The sequence below is a fragment of the Eschrichtius robustus genome, chromosome 20 (assembly GCF_028021215.1).
Source record: "Eschrichtius robustus isolate mEscRob2 chromosome 20, mEscRob2.pri, whole genome shotgun sequence".
In the NCBI taxonomy this organism is placed as follows: Eukaryota; Metazoa; Chordata; class Mammalia; order Artiodactyla; family Eschrichtiidae; genus Eschrichtius; species Eschrichtius robustus.
The window spans coordinates 65,882,241-65,907,585 of record NC_090843.1 but is presented as its reverse complement, the minus strand read 5'-3'; the positions used below and the strand labels follow the sequence as shown (position 1 = coordinate 65,907,585).

The following is a 25,345-nucleotide window of genomic DNA, read 5'->3' as shown; positions in this document are numbered from 1 at the left end:
TGGCTCCCAGGAGAACGAGAAGCACTTCCCCGTCCTGGGAACAGGTTGGCGCCTCCGAGGAGTATTTTCCGCCTCTACTCGGCACGCCACCCCCCCCCCCCGCACCCCCACCAACCCCCCCGCGCCGGCTCCCACCTCTCGTATCGGAGGAAGACGTTGTTGAGGTCGTCGTTGACGTGCAGCAGCTCCTCGGTGACCTCCTCGTTGCACACGCGGGAGATGAGCTCCACGACGCGCTGCTGCATGGCGCGGCAGGTCCTGTGCAGCTCCTGGGGACACAGGTCTGGCTACCGCGGGTGCCCCTCGTTCACACTCTACTTGCTTTGCAAAGACGTGTGCCAGTTCGTAAAGCCACACGGGCCCAGGCTTGTCCACAAAGCCGGGCGTGTGCGGGAGGCCAGGTGGACCCCCGCCCCGCCCGCCAGGCGGTGCCTCCTGATGGACAAACGTCCGAGCGCACACTCTGCTGTGTGCAGAGTACGGGTTTGCACAAACCGTCTGGGAAATCTAAAAACGTGACTCTCTGCAGTTGCTTGTTCTCTTCAACAGACCATGCCAGACGCCGCCCTATCACTTGGGACAGGATGCCCCATCCTCTGTGTATCATCATGCATCTCACCCGCCAAGGCTCCCTGTGCGCTATGAACACGCCCTGAGCCCGCACCGCCGCCCCAGACTGCCTAGAGCGCCCCGAGCTCCCCTTCACCTCCAGTAGGCGAAGACTGGCTCCCAACCACCCCAGATGGTGAAGCCCCCCCAGAGGAGGCTTCACGGAGGCGCCGCCGGCCCGAGGAGAACCAGCCCCTCAGCAGACTGCAGGGAGCGTCTCAAGCACCCGGCACACACGCCCGAAGCACCAGTAGCACCCGCGGGGAAAGGCCAGGGCTGGATTCAGTCTCCCCCCAGAGCCCAGCCCCTGCTGGGTGTGGCAGCCAAGGCAGCAGCAAGCAGCCCTGACCATCAGCTGCCTGGGGGTCCGGCGCCCTGGGCTCGGCTCTCCCAGGGTGGGATGGGGGTGCTGGGAAGAGGTGAAGCCCTGCCGATGGCGCTGGGCACCACCACGGCAGCCAGGGTGGCTCTGCTCTCATCTGTCCGGACACTGATGGGTCTCTGTAGAGTTTCGCTCATGGAGGCGGCGTTCCATCGCTTTGCAGAACGTTTGGGAAGCGCTAGGTGGCTTCTGGGGCCTCGCCTGGAGGAGGGATGAGGCCCAAGGCCGTGCACTGGGGTCTGGCTCCCGTGGCCTTCAGCTGGGGCAGAGGGGGGTGGGACATCCCCCACCCGCTGGCAGGGCCTCGTGTGCTCTACGCCTGGGTTGGCACCCGGGGATCCCCCACGGAGCTTCGCCTAAACATGGCCCGGATCAGGGGTCTCCAGGGGTCTCTGCAGAGAGGAGGTTTCATCTTCTCCTTGCTTCAACCTTTTAAGTTACTGTCTTAAAAAAATTAAACAGGAAGAAACGAGAAGAGATTGCACGGGAGAGGAGGACCAGAGCATGAAGATCTGTGCCACCACAGACACCCACTGGCTGCCTGCGGGCCCTCCACGCGGTCACCAGCAGGCAGACCCTACCTGCCTCCAAACCACCCGGACAGGCACCTTCTTCTGGTCCTGAGCCGTGGACAGCCAGAGCCTGCCCGGCTTGCCCTTCCCGCCTGGCAACAGCTGGGACAGGAACTTCCTAAACGCAGGCGGTCTCAGTCTGGCCTCTGGGGTCTGGTTCTCAACAGAGGGGAGGGCGGCTGGTCACTGCTCTTGGTGCAAAAGCCCTCCATCCACCAGAAGACTTTGTAAAATGTCCTTTTTCTGTCTAATTCATCCCAATGCCTGTATCTTTTCTTCAAGGGACATTCTCCTCCCCACCTTGCAAAACAATCTTTTAATCATCTTTCTGGGTCTCCTCTGAACCCTCTCCAAGTTCTAAGGAGCAGGGAGTAAGGCCCTGAAGATCTGCTTTCTACAGCTGCAAAGGAGACAGGAGGGAGACAGAGTCTTTGTTGAAGAAAAAGGGGGAAATAATGAAGCTGAACACATAGAATAAACTAGATTTCTCTATAGGAAATGGTCCTGGCCCTCCTGGTTTTTGTTGAAATGAGAGGCAAGAAGCGAGAGGGGCTAAACCATCTGCTACTTGAAGACACAATGTGGGATGGGCCTCCTTCGTCAGCTGAGGGATGGCCGTGAAGGACGCCCATCCTGGGCGTCACTGGATTAATCACGCGTTATCACTAACTGCAGACAGAGCTGGAGAGGCTGATCTGGGGGCGGCGGGGGCACGGCCGCCGGCATCGGGAGCTTTAAAGATTCCCAAGGCCGGACTCCCAGGTGCAGCCAAGGGCATAAGCTCCAGCAGACAGAGACGCAGAGCCTCAGGACAGGGAAGACGCGGCTGGACAGCCCGTGAGGGAGGGAGATGGAGGCTGCAGGTTCCCCAGCGCTGCCCCCTGCTCAGAACCACCGGGACACCCGAGGGAGGGCGGTCGACAGCCTGCAAGCACGGAAGGACCTGCTAGGTGAGGGAGGAACTTGTGTCTGCTCCAGCGGGTGGAGCAGACAGACCGGGGCTGCAGGCACGGTGTGGACGGGCTTCCATCAGCCGCTTCCCAACCGTCCCACGGGGAGAGATTACTCCAGGCTCCGAGTCACCCAGCTCATCAGCGGCCAGGCCCAGAGGTGAAGCCAGGGATCCCTAAGGCGCGGCTCTTCCTGCCCTGTCGTGCTGCTTCCCAAAGCCTATCCAGGTCATGTGTTTGGAGGCGGGCCTGTTGCTGAGGATGTTCAGAAACAAGGCGGCACCAGGGATCAGCACAGGGTGGGGCTGGACAAGCCGCCTCCCAGGTCTCTCCCAGCCCAGAGAGGGAAGCTGCTGTGCTCCCTCTGGGGCCCCGCCCCCCCTCGCCCACCCTGCCCGAGTTCCTGCCACTCTGCGGGCCAGCGGCTGAGGCCACACCTGCAAGTCCTGTGCGAAGCACAGGAAGCCATCCGGACGCAGCCGGCCAGGATGCTGGTCGGCCGCCGCAGCGGCGCGCCCTCCCACCGACACCTCCCGTTTCCCGCTTCCCATTTCCTCCCAGCAGTTCACACTCAAATCCGCAGCAGCTCCTGTGGGCGTGAACACTTGGGCTGGTGACAAATGCATTTATTTCCCCTTTGAGCTCTGGGTAGCTTCTGCCCTGAGCATTCTGGCCACCCTCCAGCTCGAGTGAGGGGTCCCGGGGCACAGTCTGATCCCATCCCTTTCCAAGCAGACCGTGGCGCTTTCCCACGTGCAGCCCCGACCCCTGGGAGACCCTGCCCGGCTGGCTCAAGGAGCGAGGCCAGCGGCCAGGACAGCCGTGTCTGCTCACAGACCTGACGGCTCCCGAGTCTCTTGTGCCGAAAGGACAGCCTCCCACTGGCACCCAGAACCATTCTCTCTGTTTGACGTGTAAGATAGCAGCGAGGTCGGTAGGCTTGGAGTTGGAACCAGACAGAGGGAAGGGAAACGTCACGGGAAGCAACCTATTTTTGAAAACTGTGAGCTGACGCCAGGAGATCAGGTTCTGTTTGTCTTGGCTGATGGGCTTGTTTGCACACACACGCACATGCAGAGGTGTGTGCTGTCTGGTTGGCCCTGGCTGTCCGCAGGGCTGGCTTTGTTCTGCTACGCCTGCTACCAGGAACTCAGCTCTGTCCACTGCAAACCCCTGTCAGCAAGAATTCTGGTGCTGACACAGCACAAAGCTGCCTCAAGAGGCCCCTCAGTTCCTGCACTGTTCCTGGACTGATCTCAGATTCCTGCGCCTTGGGTAACGCCTGGAAGAACCCCGCAGACCGCAGCTGGAGGCCGACGCGGCACTGATGGCGCGCCTGGAGCTGGGCTGCTGCGGGCACTGGTCGCTCGGCGTCCAGAGCAGCCGGAGGGCCCGGGCCCAGGTAGGTAGGCTGCCCGCTGTGAGCTCCTCCAGAGCGGGGACCACAGCCCACACCTTGGGCAGGTCTCCCCCACCCCCACCCTCACCCCCACCCCCTTAGGGGCCGGAAGAGGGCACGGCAAGCAGCTGCTTGGGACCAGGCCACCTGGGAAGCACGCCCTCCTGGAGGACAGCAGCCAGTGTGGCCCTCAGGGGACCAAGACCGGCCGCCCCAAGGGGCAGGCGTGGGAGGTGCTCCCCGCTGGCCCTCACATTTCACGGCGTCCTCTCCACCCTCCGGGAGGTGCTGCTTCTGCGGGCGGGGCCGCTGCCACTTCCCACCGATGCCAGAGTCTCTGAGACGGTGTCAGGAGAGCTGGGCGCCAGCTCTGGGCCTGGCGGACCTGGGGCAGGAACCCTGCAGGCCAGCTCTGCTCCTGGACCCCTTTCCGCCTGGCTCCCAGACCTGCAGGTGGCCGGTGAGCCACAGAGCCTCCGGAGCCAGGACGTGGGCCACCCTGGCCGGGGACCCTCAGCTTCACCCCAGAAGTCTCAGAAGCGGCTCCCACGAGCAGGAACAGCTAGCGGTCCCTGCGTGTTTGTGACGTCATGTTGGGTGAACAAAGCGACACATAAAATCATACACCTGATATCACCTCAACCCCATCTGAAATAAACATGGAAAAAATGTCTGAAAGAAAATACATCAGAACACCGACAGTGCTTATCTGCGGATGCTGGGGTTAAAGAAAACTATTTTCTTCTTTGTACTTCCTTTTTCTTTCGATGGGCACGTATTTTGCAACTGGCATTTTACAATGAGGAAGAAACCTTTTTAAGGAGGATAAAGAAGAGAGCACCTGGGACTGGCCTCTGACCGCCTCCGGGATGCGTGGGCTGGATGCGGGCCTCCTCGGACTCGGTCCCTCTAGAGGACGGGCCCCGAACCCCATCCCGCCCGCCCCCGTGTGTCCCTGGCCCTCACCTGCAGCAGCTCCAGATCGGACGAGTCCTCCTGCCCGGGGACCATCTCCGTTAGCATCTCGGACATGACCTTTGTGTTTCCCCGAACGACGTCCAGTTCGCTCCGCAGCCTGGCGATCTGTGGGGGCCGGGGGAGGCGCGGGGACGGGGTCAGTGAGCCTGCACCAGGTGGACGCGGCCCGGCTCCGTCTGCGTCTGCGCACAGGGGGCGCCGGCAGCTGGCAGCTGGGAGCCCCGGGATGCGGGGGCAGTGCCGGGTCGGAGCGTGGGGAAGTGAGCCTCTCAGGCCCCGTTTCTGCTCCTTCACGTGGTGGAGAGCGTGGCCCCCAAGGCCCCTGCGGGTCTGGGGTCCTCGACTAGGAACCTCACAGTTGCAGGCTCTGGCCCGGAATCGAGGCTCCAAGCACAGCGGCCCCTGAGCCGTGCCTTCTCCACCCGCTCCCCATCCAGGGGTGCCTGTCCCAACTGCCAGCCCCACAGAGCTCCCCAAAGCCAGGACCCGGGCTGCCTCTCCCGCAGCAGGGACAGCTCTCTGAGCCTGTGTCCTCACCTGTGCAAAGGTGACCTCACAGGCCAGCCGTGGCCATCCAGGGGCACACCCCGCACTGCCCAGTTGGGTCTGCCTTCTCTCTTCACCGCATTCAGCCCCCTCTCGTCCTGCCCGTGTCCCCTCGCCCATCCCAGACCCTCCTTCCGACCGCTCCCGAGCTCCCCCCCGCGCAGACGGCCAATCAGGGGAGGGTCTCGGTGGCCGTCCAACTGCAAACGCGTCCGCCTTCCCTCTTCCCAGGGCCGCCTGGGAGGCCTGGTGCCGGCTGTGGCGGGGGCCCAGGAGGGGCAGAGCTAGTTTCAGCTGCGGCCTCCACCTCCTCCCCACTCCGGGGATCCCAGGGGCCTTCATGCCGCTGCCCAGCCGGCCCATGACGCCCGGTGGGCAGGAGAGAAGGACCGCCGCCCGGTCTACTGACAGGAGACCGAGGTTAAGCGACCCGGCTGAAGCCTCACCGGGAGCAGCGGACTGAGCCCAGGCCTGTCCGATCCCAGCCCCCCACCTGCCCGGCCGCCCCCTCCTCGGGGCCCCCAGAGCGGAAACGAGCACACACTCTGCTAACTGGACACAATCGCTTGAGCCCGCTGTTTAAATGAGGTTCCATAACATGACACTGTCACAAATAATAAATGAGAATTTAAAAAACAGAAACAGTGGATAGATTTTCTTTCAAGTCTGACCAATGCTCACTTTTTAACTAATGGAAATTCTATAGATTCGTCTAAAGACTCGTCTCCAGACTCCTCCAAAAGAATCCAGGTTGGCATTGAGGCAGCATTAGCTCCCCAGGAAATAACTCGGGGAGACTGGGCGTTGCTCGGGACGCAGCAGGACTTGGTCCTTCCTGCAGGCTCCGCCCTGGCCCAGGCTGCCTTCTCGCAGGATAAGTCTAAACCTCTCTGAGGGACACCCGAGGCCCTTCACAACTCCGCTCGCTCCGGTCCTGGGCTTTTGGCCTCACCTCCTGCTGTGATTCTCGCCAGCCCCGCCCCCGCCCCACCCACCTGCTGTGCCCCGAGCCCCCCACCTCCCACCTCGAGTGACCACCGCCCTCGACAGTGCGCCCTCAGGAGGGCCGGGCACTTGCATCCGTGTCGCCAACACCCTTCACAGGGCCCGTCTGGGGAGGCCTCCTCTGTCTCCTGGGAGACCGAGGGCAGCGGCCGGCGCGCCTGTGGCCCCAAAGCGTGCACGTACCTGCTCTGAATTGGCCGTGATGGGGCCCGCAGCGCTCAGAGCCGGAGCCTGCGGCGCCGAGGAGGAACCGCTGCTCGTCCTCGGCTGCGACTGGGACCTGGGCATGGCGGTGGCTGGGTCCACCTCCGGGACGCTCTGCACGGCAACGACAAAGCCTTCTGTCCGCCTGGGCCGCCTGGGCAGTGGCCTGGCACTGCCCCCGCCCCCCACCACCTCTCCTCCCTCCACGAACCTCACAGACACCGAGGCAGGCCAGAGAGGCAGCCCCCAGCGCAGCCTGTGAGGGCTCTGGCCACCCTCCCACCGTTAGGACCACCTCGGGATCGGAGGGGAGGGCCTGCTAGTAAGTTTTCTAATCAGGAATCCCCGTTTGGCACCAGAAGGTTACTTTTTGGCCTTTATAAGTGGACTAATATAAAGAGTAATGATGCAATTTACTGAACGTTCTTCGTAACTGCAGGAACCAGCACACTGCTCTGTGTCACAATTCGGAGAATAAAACAGGCTTGTTTACTCCACGAAGTGCAGCAAGTGGCTTGGAGGGATCACGTGAGAGAAACGCTAGGAAAGCCCAAGTCCTTGTGCTTCCCTCTGGGCACCTCGTGGCCCCTTGAACGTGAGCTGTGCCCAGGCGGGAGGCCTGCACGGCACTGTCCCTCAGAGATGGACAAACAGGGCCGTGGCAGAGGGAGCTGGGGTGGGCGCCTCTCCCAGATCCTGAGCCTCTGGCTCTCCCGGGGCAGGAGAGGGCCTGGCTGCCCCCGAAGAGGAAGGACGGCGTTGCCTGGGCACCTTCCCTCCTGAAGCCGCCAGCATGTGGGAGCGCCCTCAGCGGGCCCTCCCGGGGCTTTGCATCCCAAGGCTGGCGGGAGTCAAGCGTGACCACTCACAGCCCAAAGTAAATTTTAGATCCACTTGACTCGTCCCGTTGAAAAACCCAGGAGCAGGGACCCCGCCAGCCCGTCGGCGTTGCCGATGTGGAGGTGGGGCTGCTCCGGCCGCCCTGGGGAGATGCGGTCCCCACACCAGACGCCTGGGCTCGGGAGAGCAGGTGCCGGGACCCTCCCAGGACGGCTCCACCCTAGCGGCCATCTCCATGACAGCGTCCGCACTGCTCCTTTGTCACCTTCTCCCACAGTCGGGGTGAAAACTGGGGGGGGGGGGGGGGGGCGGTCCCTGAGCCACCAGCCACCAGCTGTCTCTCTCCCGCACCCGCTCGTTATCAACAAGAAACGCCCTGGAGCCCTAAGGAGGCTGAGGACGAGCTGAATAATTCAGAGGCTGTCTCTGCAACAGGCCCTCGGGGACGCGCCGGCCGCCGAGGCTCACCCGCTGGGGTGTGTGTATCGGGGACAGCGCGTCCAGGCTGGCCATGGGGAACTCCATGCCCTTCCTCTTCAGCTCCTCGTACGCGTGCACGACGCCCGTGAGGTCAGGGCTGCTCCGGAAGGCGTCGGCCCACGCCTGGAGGGGAGGAGGGGGCCTGTTAGGGGCGCCGGGGCGCTCAGGGCTGCCGCCCAGCCACGCTGCTCCTTCCTGCCAGCGCCACCAGGCTGAGCACGAACGAGAGCAAAGCACAGCACTCTGCCCAGCGTGGGGCACATCCTAGAGCGGAGACGGAGCAACCGCACCGAAGCACGGGGCTGAGCCCAGGAGATGTGCCCGGCAACGTGCGGCTGGAGAGGCCGCGCCCGCAGGACGTGCGGGGACAGCGGCGTGGCCTCCACGCTCCACGCGTGAAAGTCCAGGCTGACCCTAGTAGGTCAGGGAGCCGGGATCCACGCTGCCCGGCCGCCCTGACGGGCGAGGTGACTGCGGCCAGGGCAGGAGCACCTGCGCTACTCACAGCGTCGGCAGACAGGCGCCGTGTGGGACAGTCCGCTGGGAAGCTCGGCCACTAGGGTCCGTTACGTAAGACACAACACGGGGAGGAAGGAACACATATTTCAATAGGCTGTCGCTCGTCTCTGATTCAAGGAACGGTCAAAATTTATTTTTAAATTCTGTTCTTTGGAAGTTTTAGAAGGTATCAAAACAAGAAGTGCCTCCAAAGGGCACCCCCCCAAGAGGGGCCCAGAGGAGGAGGAAAGCCGTTCTGTCGGCAGCTCTGTCGCTGTCTCAGGGCCCAGCTGCTGGCCCCCATCTCTGACCAAGAGAGCAGTTTCCAAAAAGCCTCCTTCAGTTCGGCCGCTGCATCTCACGGACCACAAACCCTGCCGTGAGCCCGGCCTCCCGGGGCCCGCTCATCCAACTTGCACATGCAGGGACTTGTCCCCGCGTCAGGACAGCCCCTCGTGGTCACACCTCCTCCCGGACGCTGGTGGGGGGGCGCGTTTCACAGCCCGAGGGGAGGCGGGGAGAAGCAGGCGTGGCAGTCAGCTCCTCCTGGAGCCGCCTCCGGCCTTCGTTGCTGCGGGAGGACAACAGCTCCAGGGGAGCCCTTTTAACTTATGCCGCCTTCCACCCGCACCAGGTCTGACATAAGAAGACCACGACTGTTCTCTCCAGTCGGCGGACACTTCTTGGGCACCTGCCCAGCAGCTATCAGCAGGCCCCGTGGACGGCCCCGCAGGGGGTACGCATGCCCAGCTGACCAGTCAGGTCTCCTGCTCCAGGAGCCTGGCCCGGGGCCCTCGGAGGGCTGGGCTGCTCTGTGGGTAGAGGTGGGCCCTGGGTCTCACCCACATGCCAGCCCGGACCAGGGAGCAGGGAGAGCCTGCCTGCTGGGACGGCGTGGACACTCAGGAGAAGGTCTGTCCCCTCCCTGGCCATCATCCCGGGGTTCTGGGGAGCCTGCCTTGTCATGACCGCCACCGCTCTTCGCCTACGCAGCTGGGGTTGGCACCTGCTATTTAACCAACCAAGCAGTCCTGGCTAATCGCCCCCGTCCTGGGCGGGGCCCCCGTGCAGTCTGGGTGCGGGGCTGCTGGCAGAGTCTGTGTCCACGGCAGTGCTCTCTCCTGACCACGCCCCTGACGCCGGCACCCTGGGGGGAAGCACAGGGCGGGAGATGCCGTGTGCCTCGGGCACCTTCCAGGCCGGTGCCCACACCTGTGCCCCCCACCCGCCGAGTCTCCCGGGGCACAGAGAAGGCAGTCAGACAGCATTTGTCAAGTCAGAGCGAACGTGGCCTCACCGATGCGAAGCTTCCTGCTGCAGGGACAGGGGAGGATGGCCACGCAGGCGGCCAGCGGACTGAGGCGATGGTGACAGCGCAGGAGCCCCTCTAGACGGCTGGCCCCGCTGAGAATCACGACCCTGCCCCGGGGGCCGCGGCCTCGGGAGGTCTGCTTCCCCACGAGAAGCCAGGGAGCGGCAGGGCGGGTGCTGTCACAGCAGAGGGCCTGTCCTGGGAGCTGCGGGTCAACATCACAGCGCCCGCCTCTGCCCTACGCCCCGCCCCGCCCGCCCGCCCGCCCGCCTGTGCCCACGTGTCAGGGGTTGGAAGGCCCAGAGGGCGTTCCGATCTCCCTTCCCCCGGATCGCACACCAAAGAACGGGCTAAAGCCTTATGCAGACATGAGCCATTTGTTCCAGACCCCTCAAGTTTCGACCAAGTTTTAAATCATCCAATTTCAGATCAATAAACAATCGCTGATTTAAACAATGGGTTCCGCTCCCTGGACAAAAGGAGGCTGCTGTCCCGTCCTGCTCGTGCTCCTGGGCTTTCTCACTCACAGGGACAGGGTCTCGGGAGCTGCCCATCCACAGAATCTGCTGCAAGCCCGGCCACCGGCTCCCTGCCACCTCCTGAGAACACGGCCCCCCCGGCCCCTCCCACCCCCCGCCATCAGCTCCCCTCTTCAGTGGAAAGAAAGAGAATTTTTAGACTCTACTGTGGGGGGAGTGCGGGAGGCAGGGATGAGGTCCCTCCACCAGAACCATGTCCCTTCTGTCCCGGAACAACCCCAGGGAGGGGCTGAGGGTGGCACAGAGTGGGGGGATGTCCCACAAAGGGGACGTCACGGGAGGCCCGCCCTCTGGATGGGCCCCCTCCTCCCGGGCCACCGGGAGCCCTGTCCCTTCCAGAAGGGCCTGCTGCATCTGGCACGCTGGCCTCTTGAAGGGCAGGGCCCCTCGAGCACACGAGCCTGAGGGGGTGTCTTTCCGTGCGGCCCGGGGAGGTGGGGCGGCAGGAGGGCAGCCAGAGGACACGGCTGCCTGGCTGAATGGAGGGATTAGGGGTGGAGGGGAGGGGGGAGGGACGGGCATCCTGACTTCACAGCGGCCCAGACGGCGGCAAACGTGCACTGGAAACGCCAGCTCTGTGGGCCACCCTGGGACCACGATGCCTGGGGTCAGCCTTCTAGGAAGGCGCCAGAGGGACGGTGGGTGGGGAGCGAGGGGGCCGTGCAAACTCCAGCACCTGTGTCCCCACAGGCACGGGAGACTTCGGAAAAGCTGCAGCCCTTGCCCTCCCAGGGGATCATCAGACCGTAACTTTTCATTTTAAAAGCATATTCAACATGGAAATAACATCACCTCCTTTCCAAGACTGGTTTAAAAAGGCCGACGGGACGCAAAACCTCTGTGCACCCGTCAGACGGGCTACGAGGAAGATGACGGCGAGGACGTGGGACACTAGGACACCTGCTGCTGGCGGGGGGGGGGGGGGCCGCTGGCGGGGGGGCGCTGCGTGGGAGCAGCCTGGAGGCGGCTCCTCCAGCCCCAGCCGAGCCTTCGGAGGAGGTGGCCCCGGCCGACACCCTGACCGCACCCTCCCGAGAACCGCCCAGCTAAGCTGTTCCTGAACCCCTGGTCCACACAAATTAGGAGGTAATAAACGTCTGTTGCTCTAAGCTGCTAAGTTTGGGGCAATTTGTTACAGGACAGTGAATAACGAACACGTCCCAAAGTGTCACCTGTGCTCTCGATGCTCCAGGCCTTTGCACACACTGCTCTCTCTCTGCCACGCCCCTTGCACTCTGACCTTTCCACCCAGCTTATCACCCCTCAGGGTTCAACAGAATTGTCACGTCCTCAGTGAATCCTGAACACCATCCCCACGACACCAGAGTTGGCCCCGCCCTGTGGCACGTGGCCCCGGCACGTGGCTCCGTTAGGCTCCAGGCCTGTCCCCCATAGGCAGCCGAGGGCCAGGCACCCGGACACAGCCAGCGACGGCCAGGAGAGCCACCGCTGAGGGTGTCATCTCAGCGGGATGAGGGTAAAAAACAAGTGCTTCTCAACAAATATTTAAACCCAGAAGCACCCATTCTTTCCTCCAAATGATGGGGAAGCGTTGAGGACTTGCTGATGGGAGGCCCCGCCTTCCTCTCTCCCCACGGACGAGCCGAGGGGAGCCGCCGACCCACCTGGATGAGAGCCAGCACCTTGTCCTGCACGATGGTCGGGGGGTTGCTCTTGGGAGAGATGATTTTGACCAGGACGCCGTCGATGAAATCCCGGTTGGCCACGAGGACGTGGAAGCGGTGGCCACAGTTCTTCACGCACGTCTCCAGCACCTGATGTGGGCGGGATGGAAACAGAGGTCACCCCCAGGGGCCAAGGAGACGCTGCCCCCTCTCCCCACTGCCGACCATCCTGCCGACAGGCTCCTCCACAGGCAATCCGGCAGGACACAGGTGGCCCCTTGCTGGCTGGGGTCTCTGGGCCTGCACAGCAGTCGGGCGGCACCGGATCCGCACGAGAAGGGTACTGGGGTCTCAGCGGGGTCAAAACGACCAAGCATCCCTGGAAACGAGCCTCTGGGTTGGTGGCGACAGCCGGTGGACGTAGGCCCTCCCGGGTGGAGGCCACTGGAGCAGCCTGCACTGCTGGTGAGTTACTGGGCCTGGTCGTGAGGAGGGGAATGCCCCACATGGCCGCACAACCCTGCTTCCACAACTGAGACCGGCAGTGACCCGGGTCTCCCACCCCCATACGCGGTTTGTGGCCTTGGCCACATTTGAATCAACTCTGCCCCTCCTTCCTCGTCCGGAAAAATAAGTTACACAGGCCTCGGCCACTAGAAAAGCACAGCGCTTGTGGGTTCTGACCAATGGCCAGCGCGGGCTTGAATCTCAGGTCCGCTTTCAGGGCCAGTCTGCCTGAGCTCAGCTTCCCCGCCTGCAAAGTGGGTGCGAGTGCCCCGCTGCAGGGCTGCAGTTAGGGTGAGCGTGTCTGAGGCGCAGACCTGCCTGGCGGGCCAGTGCAGGAGGACGTGTCATGGGGTTACTGTCCTGGGCCCCCACCGCACGAGCGAGGGGCCTTGAGCTCACAGCACCCACTGGAGGGTCCCTCCAGCCTCGCAGGCAGCTCTCCGGACCCGGTAGCTCTCTGGAAACCCCCTGACCCGGACGATGAGCTGGCCCCTCCCACGCTGGCACTCAGGCCACAGCTGGCTGGTGGGGGCTGCCTCCACGGAAGGACGTCACCAGCATCAGGGGACACTGCTGGCCGCCTTGCTTGTCCTCATTCGCCTAAACTAACTGACCACTGGTGACCCCATGCAGCCACTCCCCGGGGCTAGGGTCGGACAACGGGGCTTTCCCTGGACAAAAGCTCGGTCACGGAGAAAGTTCCTAACAGTGATGTTAGGACGCGACTGCATGGCTGACCCAGGGGAGACCCTTTCACGTCGTACGTAATTTCACTCCATCCTCACAACTCATTCACCCTTTTTATGTGGAGGTTGTTATCCCCTTTTTTTTTTCAGAGTTAAAAGGCTTAGAAGGTGAAGAAAGGGGTGTAGGTACAAATTGCTGGTCAGGCCAGAAGCAGGACGGGACCCCCTGCAGCCTCCTCTAAGCCTCCGCCCGCCCTGAGGCGCAGGGCCACCCTCCTCCAAGATCAGTGAGTGCCTCAGACGACAGGCAACCTCTGCCACGCTCTCGTTCCCTCATTCGGTCCTTAAAATGCCCTGGACAGAGGCAGTGGGGCCGCCCGGCAGAGCAGGAGCTGTGGAAGAGCCCCCCGGCTGGCAAGCCCGCTGCAGGCTGCTCTGCCAGAAAGGCAAATCTGTCGCTGTGGGTTGTTGGGCCTGAAGCACGGTGGGAATTTTCCTGAATGCAGCTAAGGCCCGCGGAGTAGGCAAACGGCGCCTCCAAGCAATCAGAACCACACTAATGCCTGAGCAGGAAGCCCCAGACCTCTGACCAACTCCCCTTGGTGGGGGCAGATATGAAGTTAAAAGGCCCTCAGGAAGCGGGAGGACTGTGATGGATGAACAGGGTTATTTAGTTCAAGGACAAGACAGAGAAGCCACGAGAGTAGACATGAGCCCGGGCAGTGTGTGCCAGGCTGGGCCTCCAGCGGACGAAAAACGGGTCTGCACCTTTCACAAATCTCCCAAAGCCATCACAGGATTTGCAGCAAAGGCCTGACCACATCAAAATAAACAAATACTTAGGAATAAATCTAACCAATGTGGTGAAAGATCTGTGCCCTGAAAATTACAAGACATTGGTAAGAGAAAGTAAAGACACAAGTAAATGGAAAGGTATCCCATGTCCTTGGATCAGAAGAATTAATACTGTTAAAATGTCCACAGTACCCAAAGCCATCTACAGATTTCACAGAAACAGAAAAAACAATCCTAAAATGCATATGGAACCATAAAAGACCCTGAACAGCCAAAACAATCCTGAGAAAGAAGACCAAAGTGGGAGACATCACACTTCCTGATTTCAAACTATATTATGAAGCTATAGTAAACAAAACAGTGTGGTATTAGCATAAAAATAGACACACAGACCAATGGAACAGACCTGAGAGCCCAGAAATAAACCCTCACATATACTGTCAACTAACATTTGACAAGGGAGCCAAGAATGCTCAATGGGGAAAGGACAGTCTCTTCAATAAATGATGTTGGGAAAACTAGATAGTCACATGCAAAAGAATGAAACTGGACCTCTATCTTACACCAGTCACAAAAATTAATTTGAAACGGTCTAAAGACTTAAATGTAAGACTTAAGGAAACACTAAATGGTGGCCCTCATGCTCTACTACAGGAAGGAAGGAATGGCAGGGCCCACAGTGGAGAGATCTCCACCCCAGGCAGCTACCACGACGCTGGGCATGGAGCGGGAGGTGTTAGATGCCAGGAAAATGGCCTGCGTGCTAAGAGTTCATGAGTTTTGCCCGTCCCTGGTGATTTTTGTTACTGAAAACAGTTCATTTTGGGTATCACTCTGGGTTTAGTGAAAGCTGCGGTTGAAACTCTGAGGAAAAAACAAAAGCTTTCAACTCCCTATTTCTCAACTGGTCTTTTTCTCATTATTCAAATCCCAATTCCCTGGCAGGGAACTCTAATAAGTCTTGGGTTTTCACTTGGGCAAGAAATCCAAACAGTTTCCCTGCTTTAAAAGGAACATGTTATGGCTGTTTTGGATAAACAACCCACTACTCAACCCTACAGGGAGGTCCACGTGCTGACCTGTTACAGTTTCTATTAGAGGAACATGTCGTGGCCTGGTTTTTGCCACATTTGAAAAAATGTTAGATTTCAAGACAGAAATAACACCTGAAGTTGTCCCTTTTAATTTTCTGACATCTGAAAGATGGGCAAAAATCTGGTCTGTTCCTTCCTGAAAGGAGTCACTTGCTGACTTTCCCTAGACCCTCTGCGGCCATGTTCAGTTTTTATCCCATGATCCAGTCAGCACCTCACTAGCTGTGAAGTCTGGGCAAACCTCTGGGCCTCTCCGAGCCTCAGTTTCTGCATCCGTTAAAAGCGGATGAGGAAACCTATTTGGGAAGGTTTCTGGAAGCATTTGAGTTAACATCTGAAGAGCTAGCCTAGTCTCGGGCAGGTGCTCGGTGGAAGTCGGCACTTTTACAAGGAGGAAGCTGAGCCCTAGAGAAGCAGCTGGCCTCAGTGCCTCACAGCAGGCTGCTGGCCACCGGGGACCCACGCCCAGGCCTGTGGCTTCTCTGCTCTGGGCTTCTGCACCGGACAACACTGCCCGTGCCGCGTCCCTGCTGGCTCACCCGTCTCAGAGGGTGGGAACACTGGGGCGGCAGCAGAAGGCACAGCTACCCCTAGCAGCGCTCACTCCCGGCTGTCCCCCAGCTGCGGCTCCCGGACGCTCTCCCGCCCCGGGGGAGGGCCGGGGGGCACTCACCGTCAGCGCCAGCATCACCTCTCGGTAGTTCCGGTTCCCGTTGAGCCGCTTCTTCAGGGCTCGAATGGCATCCTTTGGCCTGGAGAATAGACATATGCAGATGTTGCCAATCCCACCGAGGCCCCAGCCTACAGAGTCAGGGCCACTCGTGCCAACTAGCATGTACACGAGGTTACTTGCTACCGCCTGTTGGTAAATGTGAAAGACTGAAAACAAACGAAATGTCCATCAATGTGAATCAGGTTGAATTAAATTGTGTTTATCCATACAACGGAGTACTATGCAGCGGCACAGAAGAATAAAGACACTCTTAACGCACCAAAGATACAGACTAGCGTCGTCTGCAGAGCAGGGCAGAGGGGATGCAGCCATGTGAGTTACAAGAGGACAAGGAATGCCCAGCGCACACATCTTTGCCAGCAGGGGACCCTGGAGGGAGCCGCCCCGGGGAGGGCGCCAGGGCCGAGGAGGAGGGGCTGTTCCCCAGGTCACAGGCTGCAGCCCTCTTAAATTCCACATCACATGCGAGTATGATTTACCCAGAACAATAACCAGCCTGCCGCTGGTGGGTTCACTGAAGGGAACCCGCCAGAGAAACACAGGCGAGAACGGCCAGGTCCCTGTGCAGACCTGGATGTCCAGGTTCTAGGCTCTGCGGAACTCCTTTTTCCCTGAGAAAACTGAAGTCGGTCTGCTCAAAACCCTGGGAGTTGTGTGTTTTAGGTACCAGATCTGAGCCCGCTTCCGGGGGCCCTGTAGGCAGAGCTGCAGGGGCCTCCAGCCGACAACAGCTCCGTCACGCCGGCTGTCTGCTCCCAGTACACATGCCTCCTGAAACCACAGCCACGCTGGGAGGCGGGTCTCCAGCCAGCCCCTGAGGGCATCTCCTAGGCGCAGTGCCCGTGTCTAAGGGTCCCCAGGCGCCCATGGCCCGCTCTGGGGAACCCCACCCTCTGCTATCACAAGTGGGCTCCTGCCGCCCACCCATCAGCAGGCCAGCATAATCTGGGTCTTTCCTAAAGTGAAGGTTCATAAATTGGGGCCTCCTATTCCGACAGTTTGGAAATGCAATCTATTTACCAGGACTTCCCTGGTGGCGCAGTGGTTAAGAATCCGCCTGCCAATGCAGGGGACACAGGTTCGAGCTCTGGTCTGGGAAGACCCACCCAGGGTCACCCAGGCCCCTGGTCCCTCTCTCCTGCCCTGCCATCCACCCACCTTGCCTGCTGACCCCTGGGCGGCTGCTGGACCCCACCTGGATGCCCCTCCCCAGGAGCCTGGCATTGGTCTCCCTCGTGCAGCCCATGTCGCCCTGGGTCACGACCCCCTTCGTCCTCAGGCCGTGAGTCCCCAGGGACTTTGCCCACTTATTCTCTTACCTCACGAATGTGTCCAGGTGGTGGGGACGTGGCCGTAAGGAAGACAGATGCCTGCCTCAGGGAGCTCGGGGCCCGGGGCTTTGGGGGCGAGGCAGACACTCCCTCCCACACACATCAAAACACGCGAGTCTGAGCTGTGATGAGCCCAAGTACAATACGGGGTGTGAGGGGATCACACAAGGGGGGCTTATCCGCGGGGCGTCGGGACAGGGAGAGAGCAGGCTTCCTCTCATTCAGGAAGAGGCCGACAGCAGAGGCCAGGACCCTCCCTCGACAAGGCAGGGGGAGGGGCTGGGCTCCAGCCCCCATGGGACGAGGACGCTCCGTTCCGACACGTGTGCACGTCCCGCGCTTCCTGGGGACCCGCAAGCTGGGCATGAGAGTGGGAGGTTCACGGAACCAAAAGACCAGCGGGGCCAGAGAGACGCCAGGAAGGCCCGTGGGTGAGGGAGGAGCTCGGTGTGGCAGACGGAGGGGCGGGCGACATGGGAAAGGGAGCTGGAGCGCCCGGCCCGGCGGGTGACCCAGAGGAAAGCTCAGCCGGCCGGCCTGAGCCACCTTCCGGCCTCTGGTCCAGACGCCCCCACCCCCCACCCCCCGCAGCCGCACTTCCCACTTCCTCCCTTCTGCACCCATGGCCTCGGCCGCCCGTCCAGCACCCACCTCGGCCTCCAGAGGCCGCGCCCCACCCGTGGGCTCAATAAACGTGGACAGCTGGACCCACGAGCGTCTGAGGGGCCGGGGGCGGGGCGGGCAGGAAGGAGCCCGGGGGCTGCGGGGTTAAAATGCCTTCTCCCCAACACATCCCATCTCCTGCCAGGACCGAGCTGGTCGCCCGCAGCTCCCCTCCCAGAGGGCTCCCAACCTGCTGCCCCCAGGGCGGCCAAGCCCTCCACCCCTCCCGCCAGCGTTGCCTCTGAAGGGCTTGAACCTTAGCTGAACCTCTGACCCGGCCTGCTGGGCCTCGGGTTGCAGCTGCCCCAAACGTTGGATTATCTACCCTGTCTCTCCTCTCAGGTCCACAGTGCAAATTCCACCGGCTCCGCCTTCAGAAATGCTCAGACTCTCATGGCTTCTCACCCCCTCTACTGCCACCCCGGTCGAAGCTGCCATCGCTTCACACCAGGGTGATCGTGACAGCCCCAGCCCGGCCGTCCTGGGCACGGCAGCCAGCGTGGTCCCTAAAATGAACCTCAGGGACTTCCCTGGTGGTCCAGTGGCTAAGACTCCATGCTCCCAATGCAGGGGACCCAGGTTCAATCCCTGGTCAGGGAACTAGATCCTGCATGCCGCAACTAAGAGTCCACGTGCTGCAGCTAAAGATCCCGAGTGCTGCAATTAAGACCTGGCGGAGGGCTTCCCTGGTGGCGCAGTGGTTGAGAATCTGCCTGCCAATGCAGGGGACACGGGTTCGAGCCCTGGTCTGGGAAGATCCCACATGCCGCGGAGCAACTAGGCCTGTGAGCCACAATTACTGAGCCTGCGCGTCTGGAGCCTGTGCTCCGCAACAAGAGAGGCCGCGATAGTGAGAGGCCCGCGCACCGCGATGAAGAGTGGCCCCCGCTTGCCACAACTAGAGAAAGCCCTCGCACAGAAACGAAGACCCAACACAGCCATAAATAAATAAATAAATTAATTAATTAATTAAAAAAAAAAAAAGACCTGGCAGAGCCAGATAAATTAAAAAAAAAAAAAAAACTATTAAAAAAAAAAAAATGGGGACTTCCCTAGCGGTCCAGCGGTAAAGAATCCGCCCTACAATGCAGGGGACGTGGGTTCGATCCCTGGTCAGGGAGCTAAGATCCCACATGCCGCGGGGCAACTAAGCCCGCCGCCTCATCTAGAGCCCGCGTGCCACAAACTACAGAGCCCACACCACAACTGCAGGAGAGAAAACCCGCGCGTCACAACTAGAGAGAAGCCCATGCACCACAAGGAAATATCCTGCATGCCTCAATTGAGACTTGATGCAGCCAAAAATAAATTAAATAAATAAATAAGATGAAACTCAGACCAAGTGGAAGCCAGGGTCCCTGCCTGGATCCCGGCCCCCCGGCCCCGCTGCTGTCCCTCAAACACGACAGACCCCCTCTGTCCTGGAACTGTGCGCTGGGAAGCCCTTCCCTGGCCTGGGCCTCACACCTCCGCCCCTCGAGCCACCTGGGCCAGGCCCTCCTGGGTGACTTGTTCACAAGCACTCACCCCCAGCTCTTCCTCCCCAGCCGTGTCACCAGCTGAGCAGGGTGCGTGGTAACTGTCCTGCTCATGGCGCAGGGGAGGGACTCCGTCCGTCCCGTCCCTGCTGTGCCCTCAGTACTCGCTCTGGGACCCGGCATGAGGTGGTCACTCAGGACATGTTTGTTGAATGAAGGCAGGGCCAACCGTCAGTGGCTGGTCCCCAGCCTCCACGTGGCAAGGCCAGTAAGGGCAGCGCCAAGGCCAGGGCTGCCCAGGTCTGGAGATGGTTTAAGAGGGTGTGGCTACCGTAAATTCCATTTTTATGGTGTGGACAGAGGGCCACACACCGACTAACTTGGAAGCGGTACACATGGAATGTACCTGTGATGCAGAAGAGGACGTAAATACAGCAGCAAGAACAGGCCCAGCAGCGCAGGGGTTGGGGGGCCTGGGCCTCGCAAGCCTTCCCCGCGCCCTGCCTTCCACTACACACCCCGGGGGCCTCTCCCTCCTGGGGCTCCAGCCAGTCCCCAGGGCTGCGGAGGGCAGGAGGAGGTGGGGATCGGGCTGCAGGGGACCCGGAAGCCGAGCAACGTCATTCCCTTTGTGATTGAAAGAGGCGGTCACTGCTCTGACTCTGAGCGGGCGGGCGGGCGGTGGACGGAGGGGTGAGGGAATGAGGAGCACCACTTGTCAGATGTCAGGGCAACAGGCTGGACACAGACCGACTCGAGTGGCCCACCACCCGCCTGCCCCGGGCGGGGGACACGCACCCTTCCTCCGTCTCGTTGATGATGTCGCAGATCTCCATGTTCAACGTCCAGTCCTCGCTCTGTAGGGAGCCGTCTGTAGCCTTTTCTGCAAATTCAGAAAGAAAACTGGCTTACACTTCTCCTGGAATAAGGACCCCGGCAGGAAAGAGGAGGGACCCGGACCCACCCCACTCTCCCACCAAGCAGACGGGCTGAGCCGACAGCAGCTCTGGGTGCTGCTCCCGTGAGAATACCTGGGAGGGGGGCCGAGGGCTGACTCCTAACGCTGCCCTTCATTCACCAAACTTCCATGAGCTAGAACTCTTACAAGAAAACGCAGGGGAAAGGCTTCATGACGTCGGGTGTGGCAATGATTTCACTCATGGACGTGACACCAAAAGCACAGGCAACAGAAGAAAAAATAGATAAACTGGACTGCACAAAGATTTAAAACTTTCTGTGCATTAAAGGACACAATCAACAGAGTAAAAACGGAGTGACCTACGGAATGTTAGGAAATATCTGCGAATCTGAGAAGGAGTTAGTATCCTTTAGAATAAATAAAGAAGACCTGAACAGACATTTCTCCAAAAAAGATATACAAATGGCCAAAAAGTCCATGAAAAAAGAAGTGTTAAATATCACTAGTCATTAGGGAAATGCAAATCAAAACAACAATGAGATACCACCTCACACTCACTAGGATGGTTGCTATCAAAAAACACAGAAAATAGGGACTCCCCTGGTGGTCCAGTGGTTAAGACTCTACCCTCCCAATGCAGGGGGCCCAGGTTCGATCCCTGGTGGGGGAACTAGATCCCACACGCGTGACACAACTAAGAAGCCCACATGCCGCAACTAAAAGATCCCTTGTGCCACGACGAAGATCCAGTGCAGCCATAAATAAATAAATAAAATATATATTTTAAAAATCCAGAAAATAACAAGTGCTAGAGAGGATGTGGAGAAACTGCTTGTGCACTGTTGGTGGGAATGGAAAATGATACAGCCCTTATAAGAAATACGGCAGGTCCTCAAATTATCAAAAAGAGAACTACCATATGATCCAGAAATTCCACTTTTGGGTATACACCCAAAAGAGTTGAAAGTAGGATCTCAAAGAGATATTTTCACACTCATGTTCACAGCAGCATTATTCACAATAGCCAGGAAGCAACCCAGGTGTCCAGCCACAGATGATGGATAAACAAAATGTGGTAGGGTCACAAAATGGAATATTATTCAGCCTTAAAAAGGAAGGAAATTCTGACACCTGCTCCAACATGAATAGAACCTCAAGGATATTATGCTGAGTGAAATAAGCCAGACACAAGAAGATAAATACTGTATGATTCCACTTATTTGAGCTTCCTAAAGCAGTCAAATTCATAGAGAGAAAGTAGAATGGTGGGTGCCAGAGGCTGGAGGCAGGAGGTGGTGAGTTGCCGTTGAATGGGGCCGGAGCTTCAGTTTTGCAAGACGAAAAAGGTCTAGAGAGCGGTTGCACGACAGCGTGAATGTATTTAACACTTAAAAATGGTGAAGATGGCCAATTTTGTTATGTGTGTTTTAACACAATTAAAAATTAAAAAAAAAAAAAAATCCCCCTAAGGTAGGCATGATTCTCTCCCACGCTTAGAAAAGAAGGAAGTGAGGCTCAGAGGTGGGGTCCTTGGCCGGGATCACACAGCCGAGTTGGTGGCACTGACATGCGGTCTCAGGTCTGTCTGTCTCTAACACACACCTAGGCGTTTGCTGATATGGCCTCAGCAGTTAGCACAGGCGAGCTTGGACCCAACGTTGGGATCTTAACTGAATTCCAAGCCTGCCCCATCCTAACTACACAATTCTCGAGAGGGAGACCATCACCACCCTTTCAACAACAGCTTCAAACCACCCGCACTTCCACTGACGCTCCATAAAAACCCCGCGACCTCGGCACGTGTTCGAAGTGGCCTTGTTTTACTGGAGGCAGCTGCGGAGAAGGGACGCTCGTTTTGTACACAACACCCTGGAACTCGCACGCCCAAACGAAGGCTGTCCTTACAAGCGGTGAGCACACCCTCCAAACAGCCACTGCTGCAAACGTCTGTGCGACAGCCTTCCGTCTGCGTGGAAGACGCCTCACTGCTTTAATGTTTACCAGAAAGGCTATATCCCCAACCTTTCCACCCCCTTCATTCGTCACCCTGGTCACCCGAAGACTCCCTACCCGCGAAGGAGCGAACCCGCCCCCAAGCGGTGAGAGTTGCCCCTGAGGAGCCGGTGCGTGCTGGGCGGGGGATGGGGTCTCAACCACCAGGGCCCACGGTGCCGCCTGGCAGGAGCATTTGATCGGGGAGAGCAGGGGCAGGCACGCAGGAGGAACGGCCAAAGCACCGTCCAGTCTAGAGAAGGGAAGACCGAGGGCGGAGGCTGCTCGAGGCGAGGGCAGCACGAGGCAGCGTCGGGACGACCCCTGCCCCCCCCACCCCCGCCCCGCTCGCCGGGCCACTCGGCTCTCTGAAGGGCCCTCCCCTTCAAGGTGTCCGCGCCCAGAGGAGGGGACTCCCCCTGGGGTCACACAGCAGGGCTGTCTGCGGCCACAAACCCAGCGGCCTCTTAATAAAGCCGCCCTGCCTGCGATCCTTCGGAGCCAGCGAAGGGACAGGCCAGCTGGCCAAGGGGCCGCCCTCCGCCGGTGGTCTGTCTGGTCGCAGCACGGGCCGCGGCACAGACTCAGGAAGAGAGAGCGGCAGTGGCACCGTGGCGGGGCCACGGGGACACTGTCTTGGAGGCTTAACAGAGGAAACGTTCAATCAATGAACCTCACACATCCAAGTTCGGGGTAGCAGCAGAGTCCATGAACCTGCCCCTCCCCCTCCCTCCTCCACCAGCACCGGGAAGGGGGTCAAAGGCATGAGAACCCATCCTCGGGGTCAGCGCTCTGTATTCAATTACCGGGGTTCTGAGTTTTCAAGCTAAAAGATAGATACTCCTTTTGATTATAAAGAACCAACTCCCAAAGAATGCTTCTTTCTTTTCATTTTGCTGGAAATGCCACAGAAATACAGCTGTGGGTATTTGGCTCGGCTGAGACAGATGAAGGAGGTACGGCTGACAAAGGAGCTCAAATCAGTTCTCGCTTTCCTCTCCTCATAAAAGAATTCCCCCCAGCAACAGAACTGAGTTGGATCTGATTGCCCTGCAGCCGTGGCCACTACCACGGGCTGGGCTCCCTCCCTCGGTCCTGTCCCCAGGCCAGAGGATGCAAAGTTCAGGCTCATTTCTTTTATCACGTAAATTGTCAAAACAGAAGATAAATCCTGGTGCAACAGCAGAAACACAATGCTCCAGGGGGCAAGGGCCAAGTCGTTCCCGCCAGCTAGCCCTTGGGATGGAGAAAGATCAAAGCACCAGTGACCCGGGCTGCAAAGGGCTGACCTTTTAGAGGTCCCCGGTGATATGCTAATGACCAGGGGCTGAGCAGGCCCGGGCAGGGCAGGGCAGGGCAGGGCTGGACAGGGCTGGACTGGGCTGGGCTGAGCCCGGGCAGACACAGCTCCCATTAAACCTTCAGCGTAAAGGAGTTATGTCATCCTGACGCTGTTGCCATGGCATTTTCTCCATTCAGAAAAGGCCGCCTCCTGCCTGGCGTGGGCTGGGGACCAGGGTGCCTTGAAGGTCAACCCTGGGACCTCCCTAGCGGTCCAGTGGTTAAGTCTCCGCGCTTCCACTGCAGGGGGCACGGGTCTGATACCTGGTCGGGGGCCGCTCGACCCTGCCAGCCATGACAGTGCCCTCTCCCAGCACGGCTTTTCTCCAGCAGCCCACCCCTCACCCCTCCCACGCAGTGGGAAATCCCAGGCGGTCCTGCTGCGAGGAGCCTCCAGACCCAGTGGCTTGGTTTCTTGGCTGCGGACGTCCACACCCTGACGTGAAATGTAGCAACTTCAGAAGCAGCCAGCACCAGAAGGCAGAAGAGGGCTGGATTAGCATGTTTGCATTCAGCAACATCCTTTTGGTGAGAACGGAGGAAAAAACAGCCAAATTTTCTACCTCCCCAACAATCAAGAGTGTGAGAAGGAGCCCAGAGGTGCCGGCGCAAAGAAACAGCGCTCCGGGTTGCTTCGTGCCCGGTGTGGAGAAAGGAGGAAAGGGGGTCTGGGTGGGCAGGAAGCTCATCTGATGATACGCACCAGTGACGGAAGCAGCCTTCTGGATTCCGGATTGCTGCATGCTAGTGGGGCAGGTGGGCACAGGCCAGCCAGGGGGAATGCTGCATGCTAGTGGGGCAGGTGGGCACAGGCCAGCCAGGGGGAATGCTGCATGCTAGTGGGGCAGGTGGGCACAGGCCAGCCAGGGGGAATGCTGCATGCTAGTGGGGCAGGTGGGCACAGGCCAGCCAGGGGGAATGCTGCATGCTAGTGGGGCAGGTGGGCACAGGCCAGCCAGGGGGAAAGAAAAATCAACCCCAACACTGTACTCAGAGCCATGGCGGCCTCTTGCTCCAGATTCCTAACCTGCTTTGTGAATGTTAATTGCAGCCGGTCCTCTTCCACTGGAGAGCCTCACCCCTGCTTTATGGGATGTCCTTTTCTACGCCAGCAGGCCCCACTCCTCCCTCACCCCTCTTAAAAGGCAGATAAAGTACATCTGACCAGCCCGCAGACTACAGAGGCAGCTTCCTCTGTAACTTTAAGGCAAAATAAAACCCTGTGGTCCCCATGCCATGTACTTGAGATTGGCAGCCTGACAAGTGCCCTGCACCGTCCTTGACCTGCGGGCAGGGACAGGGAGAAGGCCAGTCGTGACCCAGTCCAGCCACAGCACTGGGGCCCCGATCCCTGGGCCCTAGTGCCACGGGGCCACGGGGAAGTGAGTGGCAACCCCGCCCCTGCCCACCAACTGTGACAGACCACGGCAAGCCCCTGTAAGCAGGGCACACAGGACAAGCCAAGCCAGGAAGAACCAGCCAGAGCTGGTGTGAAGTCCTCAGGGACTGGGTAAGCCCCTCTCCCCCACCCCGCAGCTGGAGAGGGCAGGGGGGTGGTGGTGATGGAGAACTTGCTTCCAACCTTGGCTGCAGGTGAGACACTCCTGCCTGGGTCCCGCCCTGTGCCTTCCCATCAGAACCTGTGGGCACGAGGCAGGGACAGACGTGTTCCAGCAGCGCCAGGGGGCTGGGGGTCCCGCCCCGGGGAAGGAAGGAGACACAGCCCTCCAGCTAACAGCCACCGAGGGCTGGGCACGGGGACACAGCAGGAGGCAAGACAGACCGAGTCCCTGCCCTGCAGCTCGAGGACCCTGGCTCCAGTCCTGGCTCTGCCACGTTAACCCTGAGCTCCTGGACTCCGCTTCCC

At 59.8% G+C, this 25,345-nt stretch overlaps 1 protein-coding gene across 7 annotated transcripts in view; it reads right to left on the bottom strand.

The window, feature by feature from the left end:
* The window catches only part of TOM1L2 (target of myb1 like 2 membrane trafficking protein), an 81,499-nt gene that overhangs the window by 17,899 nt on the left and 38,255 nt on the right, over positions 1-25,345 (bottom strand). For 6 of the 7 annotated variants that reach the window (XM_068531856.1, XM_068531857.1, XM_068531858.1 and 3 more), the window contains exons 2-8: positions 20,025-20,109; positions 15,695-15,773; positions 11,940-12,089; positions 7,954-8,088; positions 6,625-6,759; positions 4,879-4,995; positions 136-269 (exon numbers count right to left, since the gene is read on the bottom strand). In XM_068531856.1, the coding sequence (XP_068387957.1) occupies positions 136-269; positions 4,879-4,995; positions 6,625-6,759; positions 7,954-8,088; positions 11,940-12,089; positions 15,695-15,773; positions 20,025-20,109 (835 nt within the window). The remainder of the gene's footprint in view (positions 1-135; positions 270-4,878; positions 4,996-6,624; positions 6,760-7,953; positions 8,089-11,939; positions 12,090-15,694; positions 15,774-20,024; positions 20,110-25,345) is intronic. The other variant, XM_068531861.1, reaches the window with a different exon arrangement.